The 24,206-nt window shown below is 34.9% G+C and overlaps 2 protein-coding genes across 4 annotated transcripts; one reads left to right on the top strand and one right to left on the bottom strand.

Annotated features, from left to right (window-relative positions):
• Positions 1 to 3,623: 3,623 nt before the first annotated feature.
• On the bottom strand, positions 3,624 to 9,666 carry LOC111002781. Of its 3 annotated transcripts, none has more exons than XM_045632897.1 (2): positions 9,337 to 9,666; positions 3,624 to 9,050 (listed from the first exon to the last, which is right to left on the bottom strand). In XM_045632897.1, exon 2 carries the CDS (start codon positions 9,019 to 9,021, stop codon positions 6,919 to 6,921), a length of 2,103 nt encoding a protein of 700 aa, XP_045488853.1. In that variant the 5' UTR covers positions 9,022 to 9,050; positions 9,337 to 9,666; the 3' UTR covers positions 3,624 to 6,918. The 3 variants fall into 3 exon arrangements, with proteins under 3 accessions (XP_045488853.1, XP_022128685.2, XP_045488855.1); XM_022272993.2 differs by having other exon boundaries at positions 9,341 to 9,666; XM_045632899.1 differs by having other exon boundaries at positions 9,395 to 9,666.
• Positions 9,667 to 11,196: 1,530 nt separating this feature from the next.
• LOC111002773 (chymotrypsin-2-like) lies at positions 11,197 to 13,064 on the top strand. The gene is made up of 5 exons (XM_045632928.1): positions 11,197 to 11,261; positions 11,417 to 11,603; positions 11,846 to 12,095; positions 12,442 to 12,603; positions 12,877 to 13,064. The coding sequence occupies exons 1-5, from the start codon at positions 11,213 to 11,215 to the stop codon at positions 13,030 to 13,032; spliced, it is 804 nt and encodes a 267-aa protein (XP_045488884.1). The 5' UTR covers positions 11,197 to 11,212; the 3' UTR covers positions 13,033 to 13,064.
• Positions 13,065 to 24,206: the final 11,142 nt, after the last annotated feature.

The raw sequence follows: 24,206 nt of genomic DNA, 5'->3' as shown, positions 1-24,206 counted from the left end.
TTGTAAATTTTTTGAACTACTCCAATTTGATAATAAAGTTTTTGAAATATCTCAAATGTCAAGTTCTTATTGGGTTTTGTGTTAAACCAACCAAATTATATCTTCTTTTTCTTTTTCTAAAGTTTTTCGTTGTAACGAATGACGTTATATAGAGATCACACTGTACAAGAAAAAAGTATCTTCCTTGTTCGTATAGAAAGCAATTTTAATATTAATTAAAATGGAGGTACGTAAACGATAAAAAAACAATTAATATGTAAAACAAAGTTATTTAAAACTAATATAACGCGTCACGATTTACGTAAATATTTTATTTTTTAGTGTTTTCTTCAATCGCCATACAATAACTAAATGGAGCCATTGAATTCCAAGTACCAGGTACAGGAAATGACTGCAAGACCTTTTGCATACATTACTCCATCTCAAGGCTCAAATTAAATATCAAGACGGTTCTGTAGTTAATGCAGCTAATGTAATGGCACCAATCAATAATTGGTTACATTATTTATTTAACCAATTGGATGTTTCATTCATCAGGGTAGTATTACGGGAAGTCGCGGCGCGAACATTGTGTCCTCACAATAAAATACTAAATAAATAGTTTTCCTTAAAAATACTTAGTCTAAAGTGCTTATCCGGATGTAATAGTGGAGGTCCTATACCAATAATTGTTATTCAACACATCGAGTGCAGAATATAGAGGCAAATTCAAATTTTAAAATCGCGTGTCGTGGTTTGAGTTAACAGACTTTTCTTTCCTACAAAGTATAACCTACCAACCAACCAACCATAACGTGGACATATTCCCCCCCGTGCATTTCATGCACCCTCTGTCGCGAGCACGATGACCTTCTTAGTCGCCCGTCTGACGAGTCCAGCTTTTGTTCGTACTTCTATCACGCGGACGACTCCATCCTTCAAAACTAACATAATTCATTTTCAGACATATAACTCTAAAACAATAATAGACTTACAATATAAACACAATAAACTGGACATAATGAACGAGTGTGTATTTTTAGGTATAACGATAGATAAATTTTGTAATTGGAAATCACATATTGGAAAATTACAGAACAAAATAGACCGTTTTGTTTTTGTGTTAAAACGACTAAGGGAAACTGTTAACCATGCTGCGGTATTAGCTGCTAATCATGCATATATTGCATCTATAATTAGATATGGAATTATAATTTGGGGAAATTCAGTCGAAGTGAATAGGGTATTTAAGGCCCAAAAAAAATGTATAAGAGCAATTTGTGGAGCAAATTGCATTGATAGTTGCGTGCCTCTATTTAAGAGACTCAAAGTGTTATCTCTTCCATGTATTTATATATTAGAAATGTCCCTGTTCGTACACAGAAATATACATATTATTAAATCGAATGTAGTAAGTAGTAGAAATGGGGAGAAATTTTTTAATTAAATAAACTTTTTAAAATTTACAATTAAATGCCACAAAAACAAAATACATAAGATTTACTTTACCTAATGTTAAAACTACAACTATGGAGCTTAAACTAAGCTGAATGATGATGATTAATGAAAAACTTAATTTAGTTGATTCTACGGTATTTCTGGGCATTACAATAGACCAAAAAATTCTGACAAGCTTAGTTCTGCGGCAAACGCTATTAGAAAAATTAGGCAACTCACAGACGAGGAAACTGCCAGAATAGTATATTTTAGTTACTTTCACAGCGTTATGTCGTATGGAATTCTTTTATGGGGCAAAGCAGCAGATATACAATCTATTTTTATCTTGCAAAAACGTACTATTAGGTCAATCTATTCCTCGAAACCAGGCACTTCACTTAAAAACAATTCACAATATATCTACAACTGTATCGTTTTTGTGCGTAGTAATATTAGTTCTCTTTTAAAGAACAGCGACATTCACAATAGGAATACAAGAAATAAGGTGAAACTCCTGAAAGTGAAAGTATACGCTGCTATAACATGATTCCTAGTGAAATATAGAACTGCTTTTCAACAGATTCAAAACACATTAAAAACACACACAGTACGTAAAGGTTTCATCAGTACCTAGAAGAAAAAAACGCTTGGCAATAGTTCTAATTATATTGTTATAATTTGCTTTGTTATCTTGGACGTGTTGTGAATATTGTAATGGTGAATGTGGTAAATCACAGAACTGATTTTTATTTTATTTTTTACTTATGTAACTTTAATCACGTTGTGTTATGTAGAGGGAGGGTAAAACTTGCTGAGTTTCTTGCCCGTTCTTCTCAGAACAAGGCCTCCTGGTAGTTTTGCGAAGGGATGGCGTAGTTTTGCTCTTTTGCAGATTTTGTAAACGTTTTTGACATTCATAAGCATGCCCTAAGAAGCATCTAAATTGAATAAATGAATTTTGATTTGATTTGATTTTGTACTTTGCTACTATAAAACGATTACATTTAGTAGATATTTATAAAACTTAAGCAAGGATTTTTTTATCATATTTTTTCGTTCTATATCTCCAGGAGACATTGCATGATCAAGAATGCTACGACAAATTAGTTTTGAGATAAAAATCATAATTTTATTTTTTACCTTAGTTTGTTTATCTAGTAGTGATAGGGTTAAACTATACTTATTATGCAGCAACTGTAAAGGTTTCATCAATACCCATTAATTCTTGAGTCTTCGAAAAAAGCGCAGCAAAATAGCTATATCGACCTACATTCTTTGCCATCTTAATATATTTTTAGGTTTAACATCGTTGATTTCCTGAAATAAGTTTATTATTATTTATTTATTTATTTATGTGTATTAAGTTGGCTATAGGCCTTCTGTAAGAACAACAAAATTCTCTAAAAATTCCACTTCACTGCCGCTTTTAATTCACATGAGATATCAGAATACCAAAGGCCTAAAATTTTTGGGTGTGAGCGTTTTGGGTGTCGAATTTTTATTCGAAAAATTAACAATCTCACACGAGCCTAAACACCCATTCTACCTATTATTCTACTTAAAGTTATATCGATCTCGACTTGACACTTCAGACGCCTTAAACATGAGCAATTAAATGATTTGCCAAACAAAAAATCCGACACTAAATCCACTTCAGTCTGAGTTTCGACCCGGACATAGCACGAGTACTGCTCAGGTCAGAGTAGCCGATGATATTCGCGAGGGCATGGACTACAAACAGCTCACAATTCTCAAACTGCTAGATTTTAGCAACGCTTTTAATACTATTAATTTTACAATTCTAATTAGGTTTCTCAATTAATATTTCTTCTCACGCTATTAACTGGTGTTCTAACTATCTTAATGGCGCCGCCAGTGCATTAAAATAAGTGATTGTGTGGAGTTTGATTGAATCTGGCCTTCCGCAAGGTGGCGTACTTGCTCCTCTTCTTTTTGCTATTTATATTAACTTTCTGTCTTTCAACTAATTTTCATTTATACGCCGACGATGTACAAATCTACGTACAATCAAGTCTCGATTATCTTTCGTAATCTATACAATCCACTAACTATGAGCTGGCAAAGATAGTGGGCTAGAGTAAAAATTTTGGTCTTCTAATCAATTCCAACAAGAGTGTATAGGCAGGATAAAAGGATAGTTAAGAATAACTTATCACAAGAAAAAGGATTATAAATGAAAAATGATGTTTACTGGTACAGAAGTGTAATCGGAATGACAAATGATTAATACAAAATAATAGACGCCTTGTTTCGCTCGTAGTTATGACGTCTCCTGCGCAGTTGCTAATTAATATGTGTAGGCGCTATGCACCAACATGCCCCCAGGCGTTGAAGGCTTGGCTTCAACCAACTTATTCGTTGATCGGTAATTGACAAATCTTAGAAAATGATCGTCTCACGATTCCAGTAGATGTTTTAACTTCTGCAACACGAACAACATCATCGGCACCAGGAAAGAGCTTTACGATGCGACCAAGTTTCCATTTCATAGGTGGCAAATGTTCCTCCTTTAACAAAACAAGGGAACCAATTTGCAAAGGTTTTGCTTGGGTTAGCCATTTTGTCCGTTTCTGAAGCTCCGAAATATATTCCTTGCTCCATCGTGTCCAGAAATGTTGACGAATCTGCTCAATTCTTTTAAATCTGGTAAGATGAGTATATTTGTGGTCTACATAATTTTCAGTTGGAATTGCTGTGAGTGGACGTCCGATCAAAAAATGTCCAGGGGTCAGTGGAGTTAGATCTTCAGGGTGCGTTGATAATGGAGTGAGTGGTCGAGAATTCAGTATGGCTTCTATTTGCGTTAAAACTGTATACAATTCTTCAAAAGTTAATTTAGAGTTCCCTAATACCCTCAATAAATGATATTTCGTTGATTTAACTGCTGCCTCCCAAATCCCACCAAAATGCGGTGAATAAGCGGGTATGAAATGAAAGTTTACGCCATCATTAATGAGATCAGCGGCAAGGGAGTCAGAATTACGCATTAAGAAATTAGATAAATCTTTACAAGCCCCAACAAATGTCGTACCATTATCTGAATATAAGTGCAATGGTTTACCCCGACGAGCAATGAATCGACGAAAAGTAGAAATGAAACTGTTACTTGTCAAATCACCTACTAGTTCCAGATGTAATGCTTTAGTAGTAAAACATACAAATATGACAATGTAAACTTTGACAATACGAGAGCCTCGACCTTGACGATTAACAGAAGCAATAGGACCTGCATAATCCACGCCAACAGACTCAAAAGGATAGTTACCAGGAGTTATTCGACGCTGGGGTAAATTACCCATAATAGGAGCTTCAATCTTTCCTTTCATGCGGGTACACCGGATACATCGTCTATAAGTAATTTTTGCTAAATTTCTGCCACCGATAGGCCAATACATTTCTCTTATTGAGGATAACAATAACTGTGGCCCAGCATGCATAAGTTTCAAATGTTCATGTTGAAATATTAACTGCGTTAATCGATGTTTGGACAATAATAGTAAAGGATGTTTTTTATCATATGAAAATTGTGAGTTACTAATACGACCGCCAATACGCATTAAATTATTTTGATCTAAAAATACATTATATTTCAACAAAGAACTTTTAACTGGTAATTCTTTATTTTGTAAAAGAAATTCATATTCTTGAAAAGATTCTCTTTGAGCTGTACGAATAATGACATTAAGGGAATAACTTAATTCTGTTTCAGTAAGGTAATTAGTTACAGCGCGTTTACCTTTACACGATTCAATAAACCGAAACAAATAAGCCATAGCACGTCGTAGTCTATTAAAATTTGAAAAACGTTCAAATTTAATAAATTCTATAGGTTGAGTAATGTTAAGTAAACATGAAACCTCATTACGCATTTCTGGCAACGGTTCGCATTGTACTAAAATGGAAGGCCAATCACGATAAGACTTCTGCAAAAAGTTTGGTCCTGACCACCACAGGTCTAACGATTCAATATCATCGACCTTAACTCCTCGGGAAACATAATCGGCTGGGTTTTGAGCGGTAGGAACATGTCGCCATTCACAATCGCCGGTTATTTCTAAAATGTCTCCTACGCGATTCCTTACAAACGTATTTAATTTATTTGGCAACATCTTAAGCCAACCTAATACAATGGAAGAGTCAGTCCAGAAAAATGAATTCGTAACTTTAATTCTTAAAGAACTACAAACTTTTTTATATAGTTTAGCAGCCACTTGAGCTCCGCAAAGCTCGAGCCGTGGTATTGTAGTTGGTTTTATGGGCGCTACCCTACTCTTCGCTGTTAATAAACGAACTAATACATTACCGTTACGATCACTACTACGTATGTATAAAGCGGCGCCGTATGCCTTTTCAGAAGCGTCTGAAAACACATGAATTTCTAATTCTTCATACGAGTTGATCATGACATGACGTGATACCCGTAAATTATTTAAAACGTTTAAATTTTTAGTAGCATCCATCCAAAGTTCTTGGATGTCTGAAGGAAGAGGTTCATCCCATGATAGATTCAGCAACCATAAACTTTGTAATATAATTTTAAATTTAACAACAACAGGAGAGAGAAGACCCAATGGGTCAAATATTTGAGAGATCACTGAAAGCAAACTACGTTTTGTGTTTGCCGCAGTAGAAATCCCAATTGGGAAATAAAGATCATCGCAAACAGGTAACCAACCTAAACCTAAAGTCTTACTTGGCTCATTCCCCCCAACATTAAGATTATGTGAAACTTCTGTTGCAGACTCTGAAATTAATTGAGGCTCATTAGACTTCCACTTTCGTAAGAATAAACCAGCTGAGAGTAAAGTAGTTGTCACTTTTTCACGAATATTCCTCACTACATTCAGATCATCCCCCCCAGTCAACAAATCATCGACGAGAAAATCATGGAGAATGACTTCTGCTATCTGGTTGTCTTGACATTCAAGTCCTAATTGTTTCAGACATCTTGTAGCGAGAAATGATGCACTTGCGGTACCATAAGTTACCGTATTTAATTGGAAAGCTCTTAGGGATTGAAATGGGTTGTCTCGCCATAATATATGCTGCAGGTATCTATCATCAGGATGAACAAGTATTTTGCGGTACATTTTCTCTACGTCAGCAACGATAACATACCTATGTTGTCTAAATCTCAGAAGAATAGACAAAAGATCATCTTGAACCGTCGGACCTACCATTTGAATATCATTCAAACTAATATTATTTGAAGTAAGTGAGCTCGCGTTAAAAACTGCCCTTAACTTAGTGGTGGTACTGCTTTCGCGCAATACCCCGTGATGTGGGATAAAATATGCATTTTTAATAGAATTAAGCCCACACTCTGTCATGTGACCCAACGATTCGTATTCAGTCATGAAATCGCGATACATATCATAAAGTTTTGGGTTAATGCGAAGTCTACGTTCTAAAGAGTAAAAACATTGTTTAGCTCGCTGAAATGAATCGCCTAAAATGGTAGGACTTTCCTTTAATGGAATTCTAACGCAAAAACGACCGTCTGACAAACGAGTAGTATTTTTTTACAAAATGTTCTTCACATGACCTTTGTTCTGATGAGTAACTAGAACAAATTGAACTATTAATTTCTTCTAAATGCCAAAATTTTGTTAGTTGATTTTGAATGCTTTGATTTAAATCAAAATTATTTAATGAATAATTATTACTTAAGTAATTACATTGAATAGGGTTATGTGCATATGATGACAAAAATGAATTGTTTATCGGACCTGAAACTATCCAACCTAACCTTGTTTCACAAAGAGTAGGTTTGTTATCACCTAATTTAATTCTTTGGTTTCCGATTATATCCCAAAAGACATCAGCGCCTAATATTAGGTCGATTGACGCGGGTTTATAAAAGTGAGGATCCGCTAAACAAATATTCGTAGGAATATTTAAATTTAATATATTAACTGTACTGTTTGGTACACTATCCGTTAACGAAGGTAAAATAAAACAATTAATGTTACACGTAAATGAGTCATCCAATGACTTAAACCGCAGAATACACATTTTATCGATTTGTGTGATTGCATTATTAATACCCTGAACGGATTGACTAATTTTATTATACGACAGATTTAACTGTTGAAACATCTTGTACGATAATAAGCTAGATGTGCTACCAGAATCTAATACAACACGAACAATATGTTCGCGGTTGTTTGAATCGTATAACTTGACTAGCGCAGTGGATAATAAAACTGAATTTCCGCGGCGACAATTACTGTCTTGACCAGCGGAAGAAACGCTAGTTGATAATGTCAAGTTATCCGGATTACTGATGACGGGAGTAGTATTAGAGCTAATACCCTCACCACGCACTAACAGCTTTTGTTTATCTGTGATGTGAATTAAAACTGAATGTTTCTTCTTGCATATTTTGCAACCTGATTTTTTGCAATTGTTAGAATAATGAGATTTTGAAAAACAATTAAAACAAACTTTTAATTTTGGCAATAATTGAATACGCTCTTCGTTAGTTAATGCTAAAAACTGGGAACACATGTTTAGTTTATGGTCCCCATTACATCTAGGACAAATCTCGTCAGCTTTAATATTATTTAAGGTTTTGTGATTGGTAATCATAGCCTTTACTTTTGAAATTTTAGAACAACTGCTACTACCACTACTACAACTATTTTGGTGAGACTGACGTGAAAACTCAAGTGTATCAAGCAAATCAATATGAGCTCGCATGAAATCGAAGAAATGTTGAAGCTCAATTCGCGTTTCATTACTTAAACGACCTTTATACTCTTCCCATTCACGATAAGTTTTACTATCTAACTTATGAGTCATTAGGTGAATGAGCAAAGTGTCCCATTGCTTCGTAGGCTCGCCCAGTGAATCCAATGCTCTAAGATTTTTATTTAACTGATCCATAATAGTCTTTAAAGAAGACGCTGTTTCCCTAGTAACCGATTCAATATTAAATAAAGCAGTAACATGGTGTTGTATTAATAAACGCTTGTTATCAAACCGGTCACAAAGTAACTTCCACGCTGTATTATAATTATACGAAGAAAATTCGATCGACGAAATAACAACAGCAGCTGAACCGTCTAACGATGACCTCAAATAATGAAACTTATTTATGTCATCAATTTCGTTATTACTATGAATCAGGCTGGTAAATGTATCCCTAAACTCCAACCAATTACTCATTAAACCATTAAATTTAGGTATCTTGATAGTAGGCAATTTGACAGGATTTAGTTTAACACCATGTATGACACTACCTTCGCCATCAGATGGAAGAGGAATGTGAGATTTTTTATAATTTGAAAGAATTTTCTGAGCAATACTTAATGCCTTATAGTATCTATTTTCAAATTCCTCACGCTCCTCAAACACCTGACTCTCATTGTCCTGTAAACATTCCAATCGGGTCTGCACCTCATCGAACTTATTATATAATGCATCAAACCTCCCAATACGCAACTCCAACTCCTCATAATCCCTTTCATCTGGAGGTGAAGGCGATTCAAATGAAGATAAAAACCCGTTGAAAATTGTAACTTGACCCTTATAACTACTGCGCTTTTTAATAAGGTCAGCTACTTCGGTTTTTTCGGACATTTTGCAGAGCCAGCAGTTAAAACCTGGAACTAATGTCAATATTCTAAGCTAATTTAATTTTTAAAAAATCACACACACAATCAACCAAAATAGTACAACTAAATTATTTACTTCTACAAAAATCACTATAAGAAATATATTATTAATACAAGTAGTAGGTAGCAGTATTAAATCGTGGTATTAAAAACATGATACCTACAAATTCTATCAAATGATAATAATTTACAACTATAATTGAACCTAATCACTTTTATATAAAACAATAATTAAATCAGGCTTTAAAACATTTAAAATAATATAAGAAAAGAACGATACCGACTCACGACACACTCCTGTTCCAATCTTTTTTCTTCTTGACTTAACCTCCACTGACCTTGATCAAAAACCAATTCAATAATCAATTCCTGTCCACTAAAACGTAAATCCTGAATCCGGGCACGAAGGACCAATGTATAGGCAGGATAAAAGGATAGTTAAGAATAACTTATCACAAGAAAAAGGATTATAAATGAAAAATGATGTTTACTGGTACAGAAGTGTAATCGGAATGACAAATGATTAATACAAAATAATAGACGCCTTGTTTCGCTCGTAGTTATGACGTCTCCTGCGCAGTTGCTAATTAATATGTGTAGGCGCTATGCACCAACAAAGAGTAAGGTAATAATTATTGGCAGCCCCCTTTTCACGACGAGGATTGATTAAGCCAGGACCCCCTGTACATATCGACAGTGTAACTTTAAATTATAGCCGTACAGTAAAAAATTTGGAGGTTTTATTTGATCAAAAGTTATCCTGGGAGCAGCATGTTAAAGAAGTTAGCCGCAAACAATACTGTGCCTCCAGTATTCTTCTACGTCTAAGTAATTTTGTGTTTTGTGCACTATTTACTTTTTGTTTTTTTTTGTTCCTGTTTAGTTTCTTCTTAATAGCTATATGTGATATGTATTTTTGCACTTCTTGCTTACCTTATGTAATTTGATACTTTTTTTATTCACTCACAGTGGTTGCCTGGAAGAGATCGCTCGGAAACGATAAGGCCGAGAGTTGCTCATTCTCATTTAACTATGTTTAATTTTTATATTGTAATGTAACGGAGTGTTAATAAATAAATTAAAATAATTGCAACTTTTTACATAAAAATATGTGGTATACGTATAACTCAAGTTTATTTAGGTTTAGTTTATTTATAATATTTGAATAAATATATATTCAAGTCCTATGACGAATTTAAAATAAACATTAAAAAACGTAGCTTTACCTATGTACCATACGCACCCTACTTGCCTTGTGACATTAACAGATTTTAGACATCAAGGGACCTGCAATGTCGTTTCACTTATAGAGGTATTCCACTTACCCAGTGTCTCAGATGTATATCATTTAAAGAAACCACTCCACAGCTAAAGAAATTGTTAATACGCAGATTAACAATTACTGTTTCTTATTCTCTAAGTAAGGCTTAATTTACTGGAAATTTGGTGCAAAAAAATAAGATCCATTATTTTTGTTAATGTGTTCAGAAGTTAATGAAATTTTATAAATAACTTATGTTTTTAAAGCTTAGCTTAGGCTTTTCTCTTTAATTATTTTTATAACATTAATCATCACTTAAAATAAAATTATAATCTTTTAGTATTTAAATTCTCTGTACACAAATCACTCGGCATACCTGAACAAACCTTTCATTTTTACAAGACGTCTTACTTTATATTTAAAGGTTGAATTTTATTCGTCGTTTAATAATGAAAAACCTCCTGACATTCAGTCGTTGCCCCATAACAGCACCGATGCCGAATATCCTACCTTCACTCCGAAGGCAGCGGAGGTTTCACCACCCTCTGCTTGAGGACCTTGTTGTCTTGTGACCAGACCGACCTCTGAGCAGGGACATCCGATAAGTGAGAAGAACGTAATATGCTGAATTTAAATAACATCCCAACCCGTTGGTACAACAACCAACAACGGTTGGTTAGTTGGCAAATGCATCAACAATTACAATGAATAAAATAAAATGAAGTAACACACATACAATTCAATAATATTTAGCCATATTACTAAGCAACAATACTTATTATGTTTTTTTTAATACCGTTTTTTGCAATTTTTTTCATTAATTTATGTATATTTGTACTATAAATATGGAGTAGAACATTAGATATTTCAAAGCGAGGACAGGATTCCAAGGAAAATGTTTCTCCATTTCGGAATATTACTTCTTCTGTCCCATGGACTCCTTGGTACGATAAATTTCATTTAATTAGAATACATATTTTTTATTCATATAATTATAATTTAATTTCGCGACGTAAAATAGTTTTTATGCCAAGCCCGTGTACAGTATATTAAACTAACGCACACGAACCCTAGTCAAATAATATAAAATCGTTCACAGGTGAAGTGGGCGTTTCGGAAGGTATAGATGGAGACACCCGAATAGTAGGTGGCAAAGATGCCACTCCAGGCATAGCTAAGTATTTGGTTTCAATTCGTGCTCGTAACAGAAACCAAGAATGGCACCATTGCGGAGGTTCAATTTTAAACGAAGAGTACGTTTTAACAGCCGCTCATTGCCTTTATAAGTGAGTATATTTTTCGTTCCTATTTATATTTTATCTCATAGAATTGTATAGCTAAAATATATGAGTTCCCGTCCTTGTTTGCTCAGACCGAGTCGTGATGACGACTCTGGTGATTTCACCACGTGACAAAAAGCTGTTAACGCATACATCTATTTTAATAAATTAAAATGTGTAAAAGTTATCATTTCATGTGCAACGACGAACTTTAATGATGTTATAGATATATTTGAAATTACTTATAGAAAACGAGCTGATGAGTTGTCTATAGTAGCTGGCAGTCACAAGCTCAATGAAGGCGGCGAACGTTACAAGATTAAGAAATTAGTCATTCATGAGAAGTATTCAAAGCCGACTATAAAGAATGACATAGGCGTCGTACAGATCGAAGGCAAATTGAAATATAACGATAAGGTTCAACCCATTGAGTTGTTAAAAGAAATGGCACCCGTTGGAAAGAAATGCCTCTTGACTGGCTGGGGATACGTAAACTTTGTAAGTAAATTAATATAATTGATTAACTAGATGTTTGTATACATTTATGGGCTTCGTAATATTCTGCGCTGAGATCCTTATTTCGTAAAATTAAAATATTATGTATAGAACACAAAAAACTAAATAATAATAAATGAGTAGCAAAATGATATTCAGCAGGGTTGCATTGCAAACACTTAATAGTTATCTCCTTGATGTACAAATTATAATAACGAAACAACGGTTGCGTGGGCGAACAGGAATTTTATACACTGAATCATTTATATACTGAAAATAGATGGCGCTAGTTATATTGATATTGTTACCATACCAATAAAAACAACACCAATATCGTGTATTGTTACAGAATCGTAAAACAGTCCCAAACAATCTTCAAATGTTGGAGTTCAAAACTATAAGCAATGACGACTGCACTAAACAATTTAAAAGGTCGCGTTACCGGATATTTGTGCCCGTAGACGCCGGACAACTCTGCGTTAAGCGCCCGAAAAACTCGGGTGCATGCAAAGTAAGTAATCAAATGTGCAACAATATTTTTAATTGATCATAGTTTCACAATACTATCGAGCTTTACCAAAATGCTTTTGAATATAAGCTCACATCGTTTACAGTACCTGGATACTGAAAGCCTTTAAGATCCGAATTTCTATATCTGCATTTAATACTTACTCATGCAATGAAGTTAAAAAATCTCGAAGGTATCGTGATTATTTATTAAAAAGGAGAAGATCAATAGATGTACATAAACAATATACCATACATGTTAATATTTCTCATGCAGGGCGATTCTGGTGGTCCTCTCGTCATTCAGGACGAGAAGAATAAAACTGTTCAAATAGGAGTCGTGTCCTGGGGAATTCCATGCACCGCCGAATTTCCTGATGTATTTGCTTCAGTCCATGGTTTTTACAATTGGATACAGGGCAAAATTAAATAAATAACTCAAAATGTTAACATTTGATCAAAATAAATATTATTTGAAAAAAAAAACAATATTTCACTATTTATATTCCCGTGAAATAATAAGCATAGCTAAGCCAGATATATCGTCAATCAGTAATTAAAATAGATGGCGATCGAATGGCATTGTTTTCTTTCAGTTCTCGGTCTTGATTTAAGAACTGTAAGAAAATTAGACTGATAAACCTTTTAAATTCAAACAGTTTTTCACGTCTTCCTTGTAGAATAGACGCATCGTTATTGTTTAATCTCTCAAAGTTAATTTACGATATTTCTTCAGTAGTTTTTATTACAAACAAATGTGCTAACCTATAAGATCCTTAAAAAGAGTGGTAATTGATAGTGGATAGAAGTTAAAATGTATTTGTCTTTTAAATTATTTTTATTATTATTGGGGCAATGCAGTTTGCATTGCAGAAAATGGTGTAAAATTAGTTAGTAAAAACAAAATACTTTTCACTTTTCGTTCGTACCTTTTAACTGTAAGTTAAGTTACAGTTAATTTCGATTTCAGGTAAAATTGATTTAATGTAAATGTTTTTGATTATAAGATCTTAACTAAACCACTAAAGACACGCTGACTATATTGTATCATAAGTATACTATATATGTGCTTATAATTCAAATTCAAAAGTAATTTATTCATCTAGGTACAATGTCTATTTACACCATCTTACTATCTCATTGCGGCCTTAGTGCCCACTCATTGTTATCGTCTTTGTATTCTTGGACTGTGTAATATCCTTTATTTATTAGGAATTAATTTCTTGTTTAACTTATGTAGCGGAAGTTTGGGTACATGATCTAAAATAAATATATATTAATATAAATTAATATTAAAATATATCTGTATACATTTCCCCATTAATGAGTAAGCAGTTTTATGAAGTGTGAAAGCTGAAAAAGCAACTCTATTCCTATGTGCTTGTGTTTAAATTGTGACAGCCATTGCGCTTTAGAAATGTATTAATGTTTTATAAACGTACATAATATTTTCATACACATATCGCGAAGTAACTGTTAAAATATTGATGTCTTTTAATAATTCTCTTAGCCAGTCACGCGGTTTTAATTTATATATAGCGCGTATTGCTCTTTTTTATAATACAAAAATATCTTGAATATCGGCCGTCGAGCCCCACATAAACATATTATGTCATAATACTACAGAAGTAACTGAAGTATACAAACCCCGCCGTTTCCATATCAGACAACAATCTAATCTTTCTTATCGCAAAAGCAGCCGAACTAAGTCTTCCTGATAGGGTGGTAATATGAAGCTTCCATTGCAAGCGAGAATCTAGAGTAATCCCTAAAAATACAGTTGAATCAACACGACACCACCTAAGGACAAATCTTTAACGATGGGACCACTAGAGTCTCCGTGTAAAGAAATAATATTATTTCATTTAGATCTATAGAGAATTTTCTGTCAATGAGAAGGGAAATCCCAAGATGAATGATGAGGTGATTTCGATTGTGATTGGGAAAATGAAATGATATGTGTTAAGACATTTTAATTTTATTTTGCCATGAGATAGAAATAGGATAATAAAATAACAGTCAAAATTACAACTCTCATTTCTCCCCATCTAGTCGGCATCAGGTGTGCGCCGAGTGGTGTTTCCTTGGTTCGCATTACGGCTGGTTGAACTTTATTGAAAATTTAGTGGACTAAAATATGGGAACAACTGAGTCAATTTCTACAATCCCAGTTTGGAGAGCGTAAACGTTACGCACATTAACTGAAGAATCTACAAGAGAGCCAACAACTCTCATTACTTATTATTATGTACTTGGATGTATGTGTGTGGAATATGAAAATGCTGCAATTTGACCTAAACCCAAATTGTGTTGGTGAGAGGAGATTGTATTTATTAAGGTAAGCTTATTCTTGATTTAATAGTTGTTTCTCTGATTTTGGATATAGCTGTTAAGATTGATATGGAGCGGTAGTTACTGATATCCTTTTTATTGCCACTTTTGAAAATTCGATAGATAATGGAACTCTTAAGAATGGTAGGGAAGACCCTGGTTTTATAACAAACACTGCATAAACGAGAGATAATAGGAGAAAATAATAATGGTAGTTTTAAGAAACGGTTAGACATATTAACTATTTCAATTGCACTTTCTGATTGAAGGTTTTTTATTATAGCAGAGATTTCATTGCGTTCTGTGTCAACAATTCCTATTGATGTTAATTGCATCTTATTGTTAGAGTGGAAGTCGATGTTAGTTGGGGTGGATGGTAGTTTATTTGCTAATAGTTGACCTATATTCGCAAAATAGTTATTTATATGTGCAAGTGATGCTTCAATGGTAGGCTTTATCTGCATAAGTTCAAAGTTATTGTTTTTTGTTTTGTTTAGAGTACTTATTTCTTTAAGTTTTAGTATTATTGCATGTTTTAGGTCGCGAGTATAGTTGGGCCTCAGTTTTTTTTAATTAAATTATTGCAGTTATTACGATAAAGTCTGTATGTTAGCTAGATAATTTCGTTAGGCGAGTCTGTTTTAAGTTGGGATTGGAGTTTATTCCTATGTTTATTTTTATGCATTTTAGGACACCGGGTGTAATCCAGGGCTTTATACAACACTTAGATTTTTGGATAGTTTTTATTTTAGTATTTGCTTCAAGTGTCTGAGTAATTATATCAGTCAGTTTTTGCATTAAATTATTAGGTTTAATAGATGACAGAGATCGGTTTGCGTCAGAGTGGATAGCTATCATACACTATCATAGTCGGTTATGGTATTATATTTACTAACATTCGTTGAAGGCGTGTGTTTGAGTATGTATAAGAACACAGATGAGTGGTCAGTTATGGTTAGTTTTTAGAACGGCTGCTTTAGCTGAAAACATTTAGTTTCAAGGTTAAGCATAGCATGATCTAGACAGTTTTTGTCTCTGATTGGTAAGCGCTGTCAAGGTATCAGCCCTAAAGTCGAGAGGTGTGTTAGGTAGTCACTACCGTCCGAGTCATTAGATTAATTTTAAGTGTTTTTAGTCAGGATGTTTTGTTCTAGGTATTTAGTTACTGATTCTGTAAACTTCTTTTTGTTGCTGTTAGTATGTGAATGGTAGATTCCGTGTATGCTTAGGTTTTGTATTTTGATAATCATGCCAGAAGCTCCGAATAAAACTGGTTCTTGCTCGGAGTGTTCGATGCTATCTTTGACATAAATAACTACACCGTCGTTTTGATTTTGTTTTACTGTAGAGTGATGGGTTAGGTAGCCCTTTTAGATAGGGAGGGGTTTATCGTGGTGAAATCTGCATTCTGTTAGAAAAATTATATCCGGATTTGCAGATAAATTAAGCAATATCCGTCATCCGAGTTCTTATAGATACTTCGTATATTTTGGGTGAGAATATAATATCCCTGTTTTCGCGTTGGAATGAATTTCATGAGATCTTCGGGTGATCAGAGGGTTGAGGAGAAATTAGATGTTTTGTCTACATCTTCAAAATATCTATCAATTTCTGAGTTCGTGAAGGCCCAGGGGGTTGTGAGTTGTATTTGGTTAACGCTTTTTCCATAAGCAAAGAACCAGTAGGAAGCAAGGTAGGATGAAGCAGGATAGGGTATGTCTTAGTAATTGGAGATCATGTAATTTTACTTTGATGTGTTTATGCAATGGTAGGTATTGAGGCACGATTGTGTAAGAGTAAGCAGTTATGTGTAGTGGTTTAAGACTATAGAAAAAGTATGACAGGAGTGTGAGTTAGCCCATGAGATGAAAGAGGTAAGTTGACTAAACAGTACATGTGAGTTACGTGAACTTAAGTAACAAATATTAGAAATAATTATAATACCTGAAATCAGCACGCAAGAGTGTGGGATACAATATGGTTCTAATAAAAGTTGGAACAGAATTAATTTAACGATTAGACAGTCCATTAGGCTTTGAACTTGGGCCTAATTTGTTATTTGTATTATGGTAATCGTTTCGTTTGTTTCGCAGATATACAAGTCCTATGGCCATCCAGCAATACTTGTATTTCTTTACTCTTTAAGTCCCGAGCTAGAAATTAAAGCCTGCTTGCCTTCTGCGTTAGAGACTCCGAGATGAAGATCGGTACATCAGGATCTTTTTAAGACCGAGGTGTTTAGCACAGAGTTTGTTATTTGGGCCAGTATTAAACTTCTTAGCAGCGTAGAGCAGTTTATCTCTTGTCTGTAAAGGTTAGTTCAATTATAATTGTTTTTGTGGAAGAGTTTCTCTTTGTTTTCTATATATCCCTGATATCCTCTTTGTTTAATACTGAATTTATATTTTGCGCAAGGTTTGACATAAGGTTAATGAGGACCTCTTTAGATTCTTTACTTTCCAGAGGCACATTTCTCTACCTACGACTATGGCTACTCCTACGACGCACTGTTATCCTGGTACTTGCTAATATTTAAATCATTAGAATTGTGTTGAAATGTTATCAAACACGGGTTACACACGACTACTCTAAGCGAGATCCAAAACGGAAGAAGAGCACATATATAGTATACTTATAATAATACAATATAGTCAGCGTGTCTTTTGTGGTTTAATTAAGATCTTAATCAAAAATATTTAGTTCAAATCAATTTGACCTAAAATCTAATTTAACTATAACTTAACTTAAATGTTGCACAGGTAAGAGATGACTTATTACAGGTATATATCACTTAATACCAAAAGTGAAAAGCATTTTGTTTTTAATACCTAATTTTATATATTTTAATACCTAAATTTAAAGAGAACTCAGCATTATATAGATGAAATTTTCTTTAAACTTTAACCTCCTATCCTACATGTTAAAAATGCCTAGTGTTTTTACGAAATTTTATGAAACATTCTAAGGGAAAGTAAATTATATAAATATGGGTTTTTCAATAGGTACTTCACAATATTAAATTAAGTTTGTGAACGCACCTTTTCCCTTAACATCGAATTGTCACTGCCAGTTTATTCAGTTGACATAACGCCTCTAGATTGTTTTCTTTGGGGGCTTCGTTAAATCATTGGTCTATGCTAATAAGTCGACGACATTGGAAGAGATCAAAGCCAACATTGAACGCAAAATAGCAGCCATTTGGGGCGAAATGTGTCGCCCCATTATGAAAAATTGGGGCCAATGAATCGACCTCTGCAAACGTGCCCGCGGTGGCCATAATATGAGCGAAGCCGAGTTACATTTGTAAATTTTTTGAACTACTCCAATTTGATAATTAAGTTTTTGAAATATCTCAAATGTCATGTCTTATTGGGTTTTGTGTTAAACCAACCAAATTATATCTTCTTTTTCTTTTTCTAAAGTTTTTCGTTGTAACGAATGAAATTATATAGAGATCACACTGTACAAGAAAAAAGTATCTTCCTTGTTCGAATAGAAAGCAATTTTAATATTAATTAAAATGGAGGTACGTAAACGATAAAAAAGCAATTAATATGTAAAACAAAGTTATTTAAAACTAATATAACGCGTCACGATTTACGTAAATATTTTATTTTTTAGTGTTTTCTTCAATCGCCATACAATAACAAAATGGAGCCATTGAATTCCAAGTACCTGGTACAGGAAATGACTGCAAGACCTTTTGCATACATTACTCCATCTCAAGGCTCAAATTAAAAATCAAGACGGTTCTGTAGTTAATGCAGCTAATGTAATGGCACCAATCAATAATTGGTTACATTCTTTATTTAACCAATTGGATGTTTCATTTATCAGGGTAATATTACGGGAAGTCGCGGCGCGAACATTGTGTCCTCACAATAAAATACTAAATAAATAGTTTTCCTTAAAAATACTTAGTCTAAATTGCTTATCCGGATGTAATAGTGGAGGTGCTATACCAATAATTGTTATTCAACACATCGAGTGCAGAATATAGTGGCAATTCAAATTTTAAAATCGCGTGTCGTGGTTTGAGTTAACAGACTTTTCTTTCCTACAAAGTATAACCTAAAGTGTATGACAGTTCTTGTTAACAGTGCTATTTGCTGAGAGAAACTGTTTTATTTACCAAAACTTCTGTGACGTGACTTGCTATAAATCCTGCATTAGTCACTTAACAGTGTTATGGTATCTCAAGGAATTGTACTCTATATATTCGCCTGTAAATTCAACGCCGTAGTGGCGCAACGTTCTCGTCGTGGTACTCACAACCAATACGACCGCGCCGGAGAGAAGAAGTGAAGACATAATTTACTATAAAAACCGGACCTGCAACTTGTCGCGCCCCGCACGCACCTCACCCCGCAACAACGTTTAACATAACGTGGACATATTCCCCCCCGTGCATTTCATGCACCCTCTGTCGCGAGCACGATGACCTTCTTAGTCGCCCGTCTGACGAGTCCAGCTTTTGTTCGTACTTCTATCACGCGGACGACTCCATCCTTCCCGGGGTACGTAGCGGTGACGCGTCCCTTGGGCTAAAAGTTACGAGGAGTGGCGTCGTCCACCAGCAGGACTAGGTCAACAAGCTTAGGGGCGTTGCCACGGCCCCTGGGATCTCGCTGATTCTGTAATATAGGAGTATACTCTTTAAGCGATTCCAGAAAATGTCAGCAAGGCGCTGCGACTGTCGCCAACGCAAACGGGAATTTACGTCGGCTTCTACAAAACTTCCAGGCTGAGGGACACGAGCAGGCCCTTCTAGTATAAAATGGAGTGGTGTGAGAGCCTCCAGATCATCTGGGGATGTTGACACTGTCAGCGGACGATTATTGACCGTATACTCTGCTTCCAACAGCAAGGTAAAGAGTACCTCCTCTTTAGGGTGACGTTCGTTTAAGGTGGCAGCCAAAGATCGTTTGACCGATTGGACGAGTCGTTACCAAGCTCCTCCCATGAAAGGATCTCCAGGGGGAATAAAGCATCATTTTATCGTCGAACTTCTGCCTCTTGTTTAATTGCTTGATATGCAGCCCTTTTAAGCTCTGAGTCTGCTCCTTTAAAATGTGTACCATTATCGCTATGGACCTCACTTGGACAGGCTCTCCTAGCTATCAGTGGCCGAAGGGCCATGACAGCGCTATCAGCAGTTAAAGACCCAGCAAGTTCCAAATGTACTGCCCTGGTCGTAAGACAAGTAAACAAAGCTACATATCTTTTCTCATTATGGCGCCCAACTGTAATACTGGAGGGCCCAAAGTAGTCAAGCCTTACGTATGTGAATGGACGTTGGTGATAGCCTAGCCTAGTATTAGGATGATCGCCAGTAGCAGGGATGGCAGAACGAGCTCGTAGGATCCTGCATTTAATGCAATTCTTTATTATATTTCTGATGGCAAGTTTAAGATGCAGAATCCATAATCGCGTTCTTACTTCATTTGCCACCGTTTCTGGACCGCTATGGTGGTTAGCTTTATCCAGGCGATATACAGGCGGACATAATAGCTATTTCCGTCCAAAATCGGAGGAGATCGTTGTTCCTCTGGCAGGTCTCGAGCTGATTCTGACATCAAAATTCTTAAAAACTCTCGTTTTGTAGGTTGCTTCACTCCCTCAACAACCTCCACATTCGCTTTCTGAATATTCCAACTGAAGGTAAGTTTATCATCAGCAGTTCTCCATACTAAGCCCAGTCTTTTCTAAATTACTCAATGAACTGTCTTGTAGCTTTACTTCTTCATTTTTATGATTTTGTTGCGGATCGACTTCTTTTATTACTTCTGGTTTGTTGCTCGCCCACTTCTGTAGCTTAATCTTCGCTTGTTCGTGTATGTAACTAACTTCTTTGGCAATTCTTACAGCATCTTCGACTGTATTAAAACTTTGCAAATAATCGTCCATGTAATGGTTTCGTATTATAATACGAAGCCATTACATGGACGATAAGTATCCAGAAGCAGCAAATTTTTGATAAAAATTGCTGTACATGGAGATGATGCTGCACCGAAAATCACACTTGTCATTCTATATTCCTTTAGATCACTTTCTCGCTTGCCCTCTCTCCATAAGAAACGGAGAGCATCTCTGGCTTCGGGTCTTATCCTGATTTGTAGAAATATTTCGCATATATCTCCGGCTACTGCCACTGGTTTTTGGCGAAATCGCATTAGGACTCCTGGCAACAATTGTAACAAATCCGGACCAGACAATCATTTAATGATATTTCTTTTGTTTTTGCAGCAGCATCCAAGACAATACGCGGTTTTGGCTTCGAGGGATTCATCACTGGGAAATGCGGTAAGTACCAGGTACGTTCGGGGTGTGAGGTAGAGGGTGCCATTTCTGCATATTCCAAAAGGTGAGTAATCTGCGAATTATATTGACCTTTTAATTTAATATCCTTGTCTAATCTTCTTTCAATATTTTCAAATCTTTTTAATGCATTATTTTAGTTTTCAGGCAGTTCCAGTTCATCTCTACGCCACAACAAGCCAGTTTCAAAATTCAAATATGCTGTTATTGAGCAATTTAAGTAAAATAGTTTTTGAAAATTTAACTAGGTGGCAACACTATATATGAAGATGGTTGTAACTAAGTGTTCTTGCTGTCATTCATCTTATTACCAAATAAAAGTTATATTTGTGCTAATTACTATCGTTTCTTTGATAAACGACCCATAATCCTTCAGGTTATGGGCCCAGTAGATTCTGCTAATTGAAAGTTTTAAGAAAAAATAGGAAAGAAAAAGTTACAATCGTATTGTGAAGAAATTGACAAAATAACCTCAAAATGGATTCAATGCGGTCAATAAACTTAGAAAAATTTGATGGAAATAACTTTAGGCAATGGAAATTCCAGATAAAGTGTGCCCTAAAAGCAAAAGGGATTGATATTTCAGTGCCTAAACCGGCTGGAAATAATGTTGAATGGACAAAGAATGATGGCATGGCCATGTTTATTATAACATCTTCGATGGACTTCAAACAAATAACTTTAATAGAAAATTGTGAAACTGCTACGGAAATAATGACAAAACTTGAATCAATATACGAACAGAAGAGTGAATTATGTAAAATGTTGATTCATGAAAAGTTTTACCAGTATAAAATGTCTACAAATGACAGTGTAGCTCAACACATTTCTAAAGTGGAATCATTGGCCAAGCAGTTAAAAGAAAGTGGCGAAAGTATTAGTGAAATGGCTGTGATAACAAAAATACTTGGAACACTGCCTCATAAGTATAGATCACTCCGTCAAGCGTGGATGTCTTTGGATCCAGAGCAACAGACTCTTGTCAATCTCACTGCTCGTTTGTTAGATGAAGAAGCTAGTTTACAGTGTGAAGAAGAACAAGAAACCGCTCTTCTTGTGGCTAAGAAAGGATGGAAAAATAGCCCAAAACAAAGTGAGCTGAATAGAAATGCTAGTAATTCAAATCAAAATAAAAACAGTAAACACAGTTTTGAATGTTATAATTGTGGGAAACGAGGACATTTTTCTCGAGAATGTCGTGCTCCAAAGAAATCCAAGTATAGAAAACCTCAACAGGAAGGTGCAGACTTGTTAGCGTTTAATGTAGAAACCAAATTCCATGAAGCTGAAGACAATGTGTGGATTTTAGACAGTGGTGCCTCTGCACATATGACCTATAGAAAGGAGTTCTTTGTAGAACTATTGGAATGTAACCAGAAATCATTGACATTAGGAAACAAACAATCAGTGGAAGTGGCTGGCATTGGCAAGGTGTTAATAAAGAGATGTGTCAATGGACAGTGGGAGAACAGTGAACTACATGATGTATTGTATGTTCCGAATTTGCGACGAAATCTGTTCTCAGAAGGTGTGATAATGCGTAAATCCTATATCATTATCAAGAAAGACTCTGGTGCATTCATTTACAAAGGCAATGACTTGGTAATGTGTGCAACAATAACAGAAAATAATTTATATGAATTGAAAATTAAAGCTGTGGTCTCAGATACCTGTAACTTAGTTCAAAGTGATCAAAATAACATTAAAATGTGGCATGAAAGACTGGGACATGTTAACCTAAAACAAATCAAGAGTATGAGTGCTGATAATGTGGTAGAAGGCTTGAAACTGAATAACAGTGATAAAACTGATTTTGTTTGTGAAGCATGTGCATATGGAAAGCAGTGCAGATTTCCATTTCACAAATCTATACGAGGAGAACTACAGCCAGGTGACCTTGTATATAGTGATGTCTGTGGACCTATGAGTCATACATATATCCAAGGTGTGAGATACTTTATATTATTTAAGGATGCTGCTACAAGTTACAGGCATGTATATTTTGTCAAACATAAAAGTGATGTGATGGACATATTCATGAAATACAATGCTATGATCAAAAATAAGTACATGCATAGTGTCAGAATATTGCATACTGATAATGGAAGAGAGTATGTGAATAAAACCTTCAATGACTATCTCAGCAAAGAAGGTATAATTCATGAGTGTACTGCGCCATATACACCAGAACAAAATGGGCGTGCTGAAAGAGAGAACCATACCATTGTGGAGAGTGCACGTTCAATGTTGTACGCGAGGGATGTGTCACTGGAATTATGGGCTGAGGCTGTGAATTGTGCAGTATATTTATTAAACCGGACTTCCTCCAGCCAAACTCCTAAGAAAACACCATTTGAATTATGGAACGGCATCAAACCTCATATAGGCCATGTGAAGGTGTTTGGAAGTATTGGATATGTCCATATTCCTAATCAGCTAAGAACTAAACTTGACAAAAAGAGTGAGAAAATGATACTAATTGGGTATGATAATAACAATTACAGGATGTTCAATCCAGAAACCAAAAAAGATATTGACTATCAAGAAATATTCTCTCCAACAACGAGATATGACTCTATAAGAATTATCCTTTCTATTGCAGCTAAATATAATTTAGAAATTCAACAGTTTGATGTAAAGACTGCTTTTTTGAACGGGTATTTGGAAGAGAATATTTTTATAGAAGTACCAGAAGGAATTTCATTTAAAAATGATTGTATCCTAAAACTTAATAAATCACTGTATGGACTTAAACAGGCGTCTCGTTGTTGGAATAGAAGATTCACTGAGTTTTTAATAAAATATGGTTTTGTGCAATCTCAGGCTGACAGTTGTGTTTATGTAGGTATTTTCAATGGGGTGAAAGTATTCATAATAATTTATGTTGATGATGCACTTGTAGTCTCTTCCAGTTCCTCAATGATTAAAAGAGTTATAGAATATTTGAAACAAACATTT

This window comes from Pieris rapae, chromosome 2 (assembly GCF_905147795.1).
Source record: "Pieris rapae chromosome 2, ilPieRapa1.1, whole genome shotgun sequence".
Lineage (NCBI taxonomy): Eukaryota > Metazoa > Arthropoda > Insecta > Lepidoptera > Pieridae > Pieris > Pieris rapae.
The sequence above is the reverse complement of the archived record's forward strand: the minus strand, read 5'-3'. Positions and strand labels throughout refer to the sequence as shown.

What these genes read in the sequence shown, in the direction of transcription:
- LOC111002781 (XM_045632897.1), bottom strand. Translation starts at nt 9,021, where the DNA reads ATGTCCGAAAAAACCGAAGTAGCTGACCTTATTAAAAAGCGCAGTAGT.
- LOC111002773 (XM_045632928.1), top strand. Translation starts at nt 11,213, where the DNA reads ATGTTTCTCCATTTCGGAATATTACTTCTTCTGTCCCATGGACTCCTT. An exon ending in GCCGCTCATTGCCTTTATAA is followed by an intron (nt 11,604 to 11,845) that starts GTGAGTATATTT and finishes AATTACTTATAG; the next exon opens with AAAACGAGCTGATGAGTTGT. An exon ending in GCTGGGGATACGTAAACTTT is followed by an intron (nt 12,096 to 12,441) that starts GTAAGTAAATTA and finishes GTATTGTTACAG; the next exon opens with AATCGTAAAACAGTCCCAAA.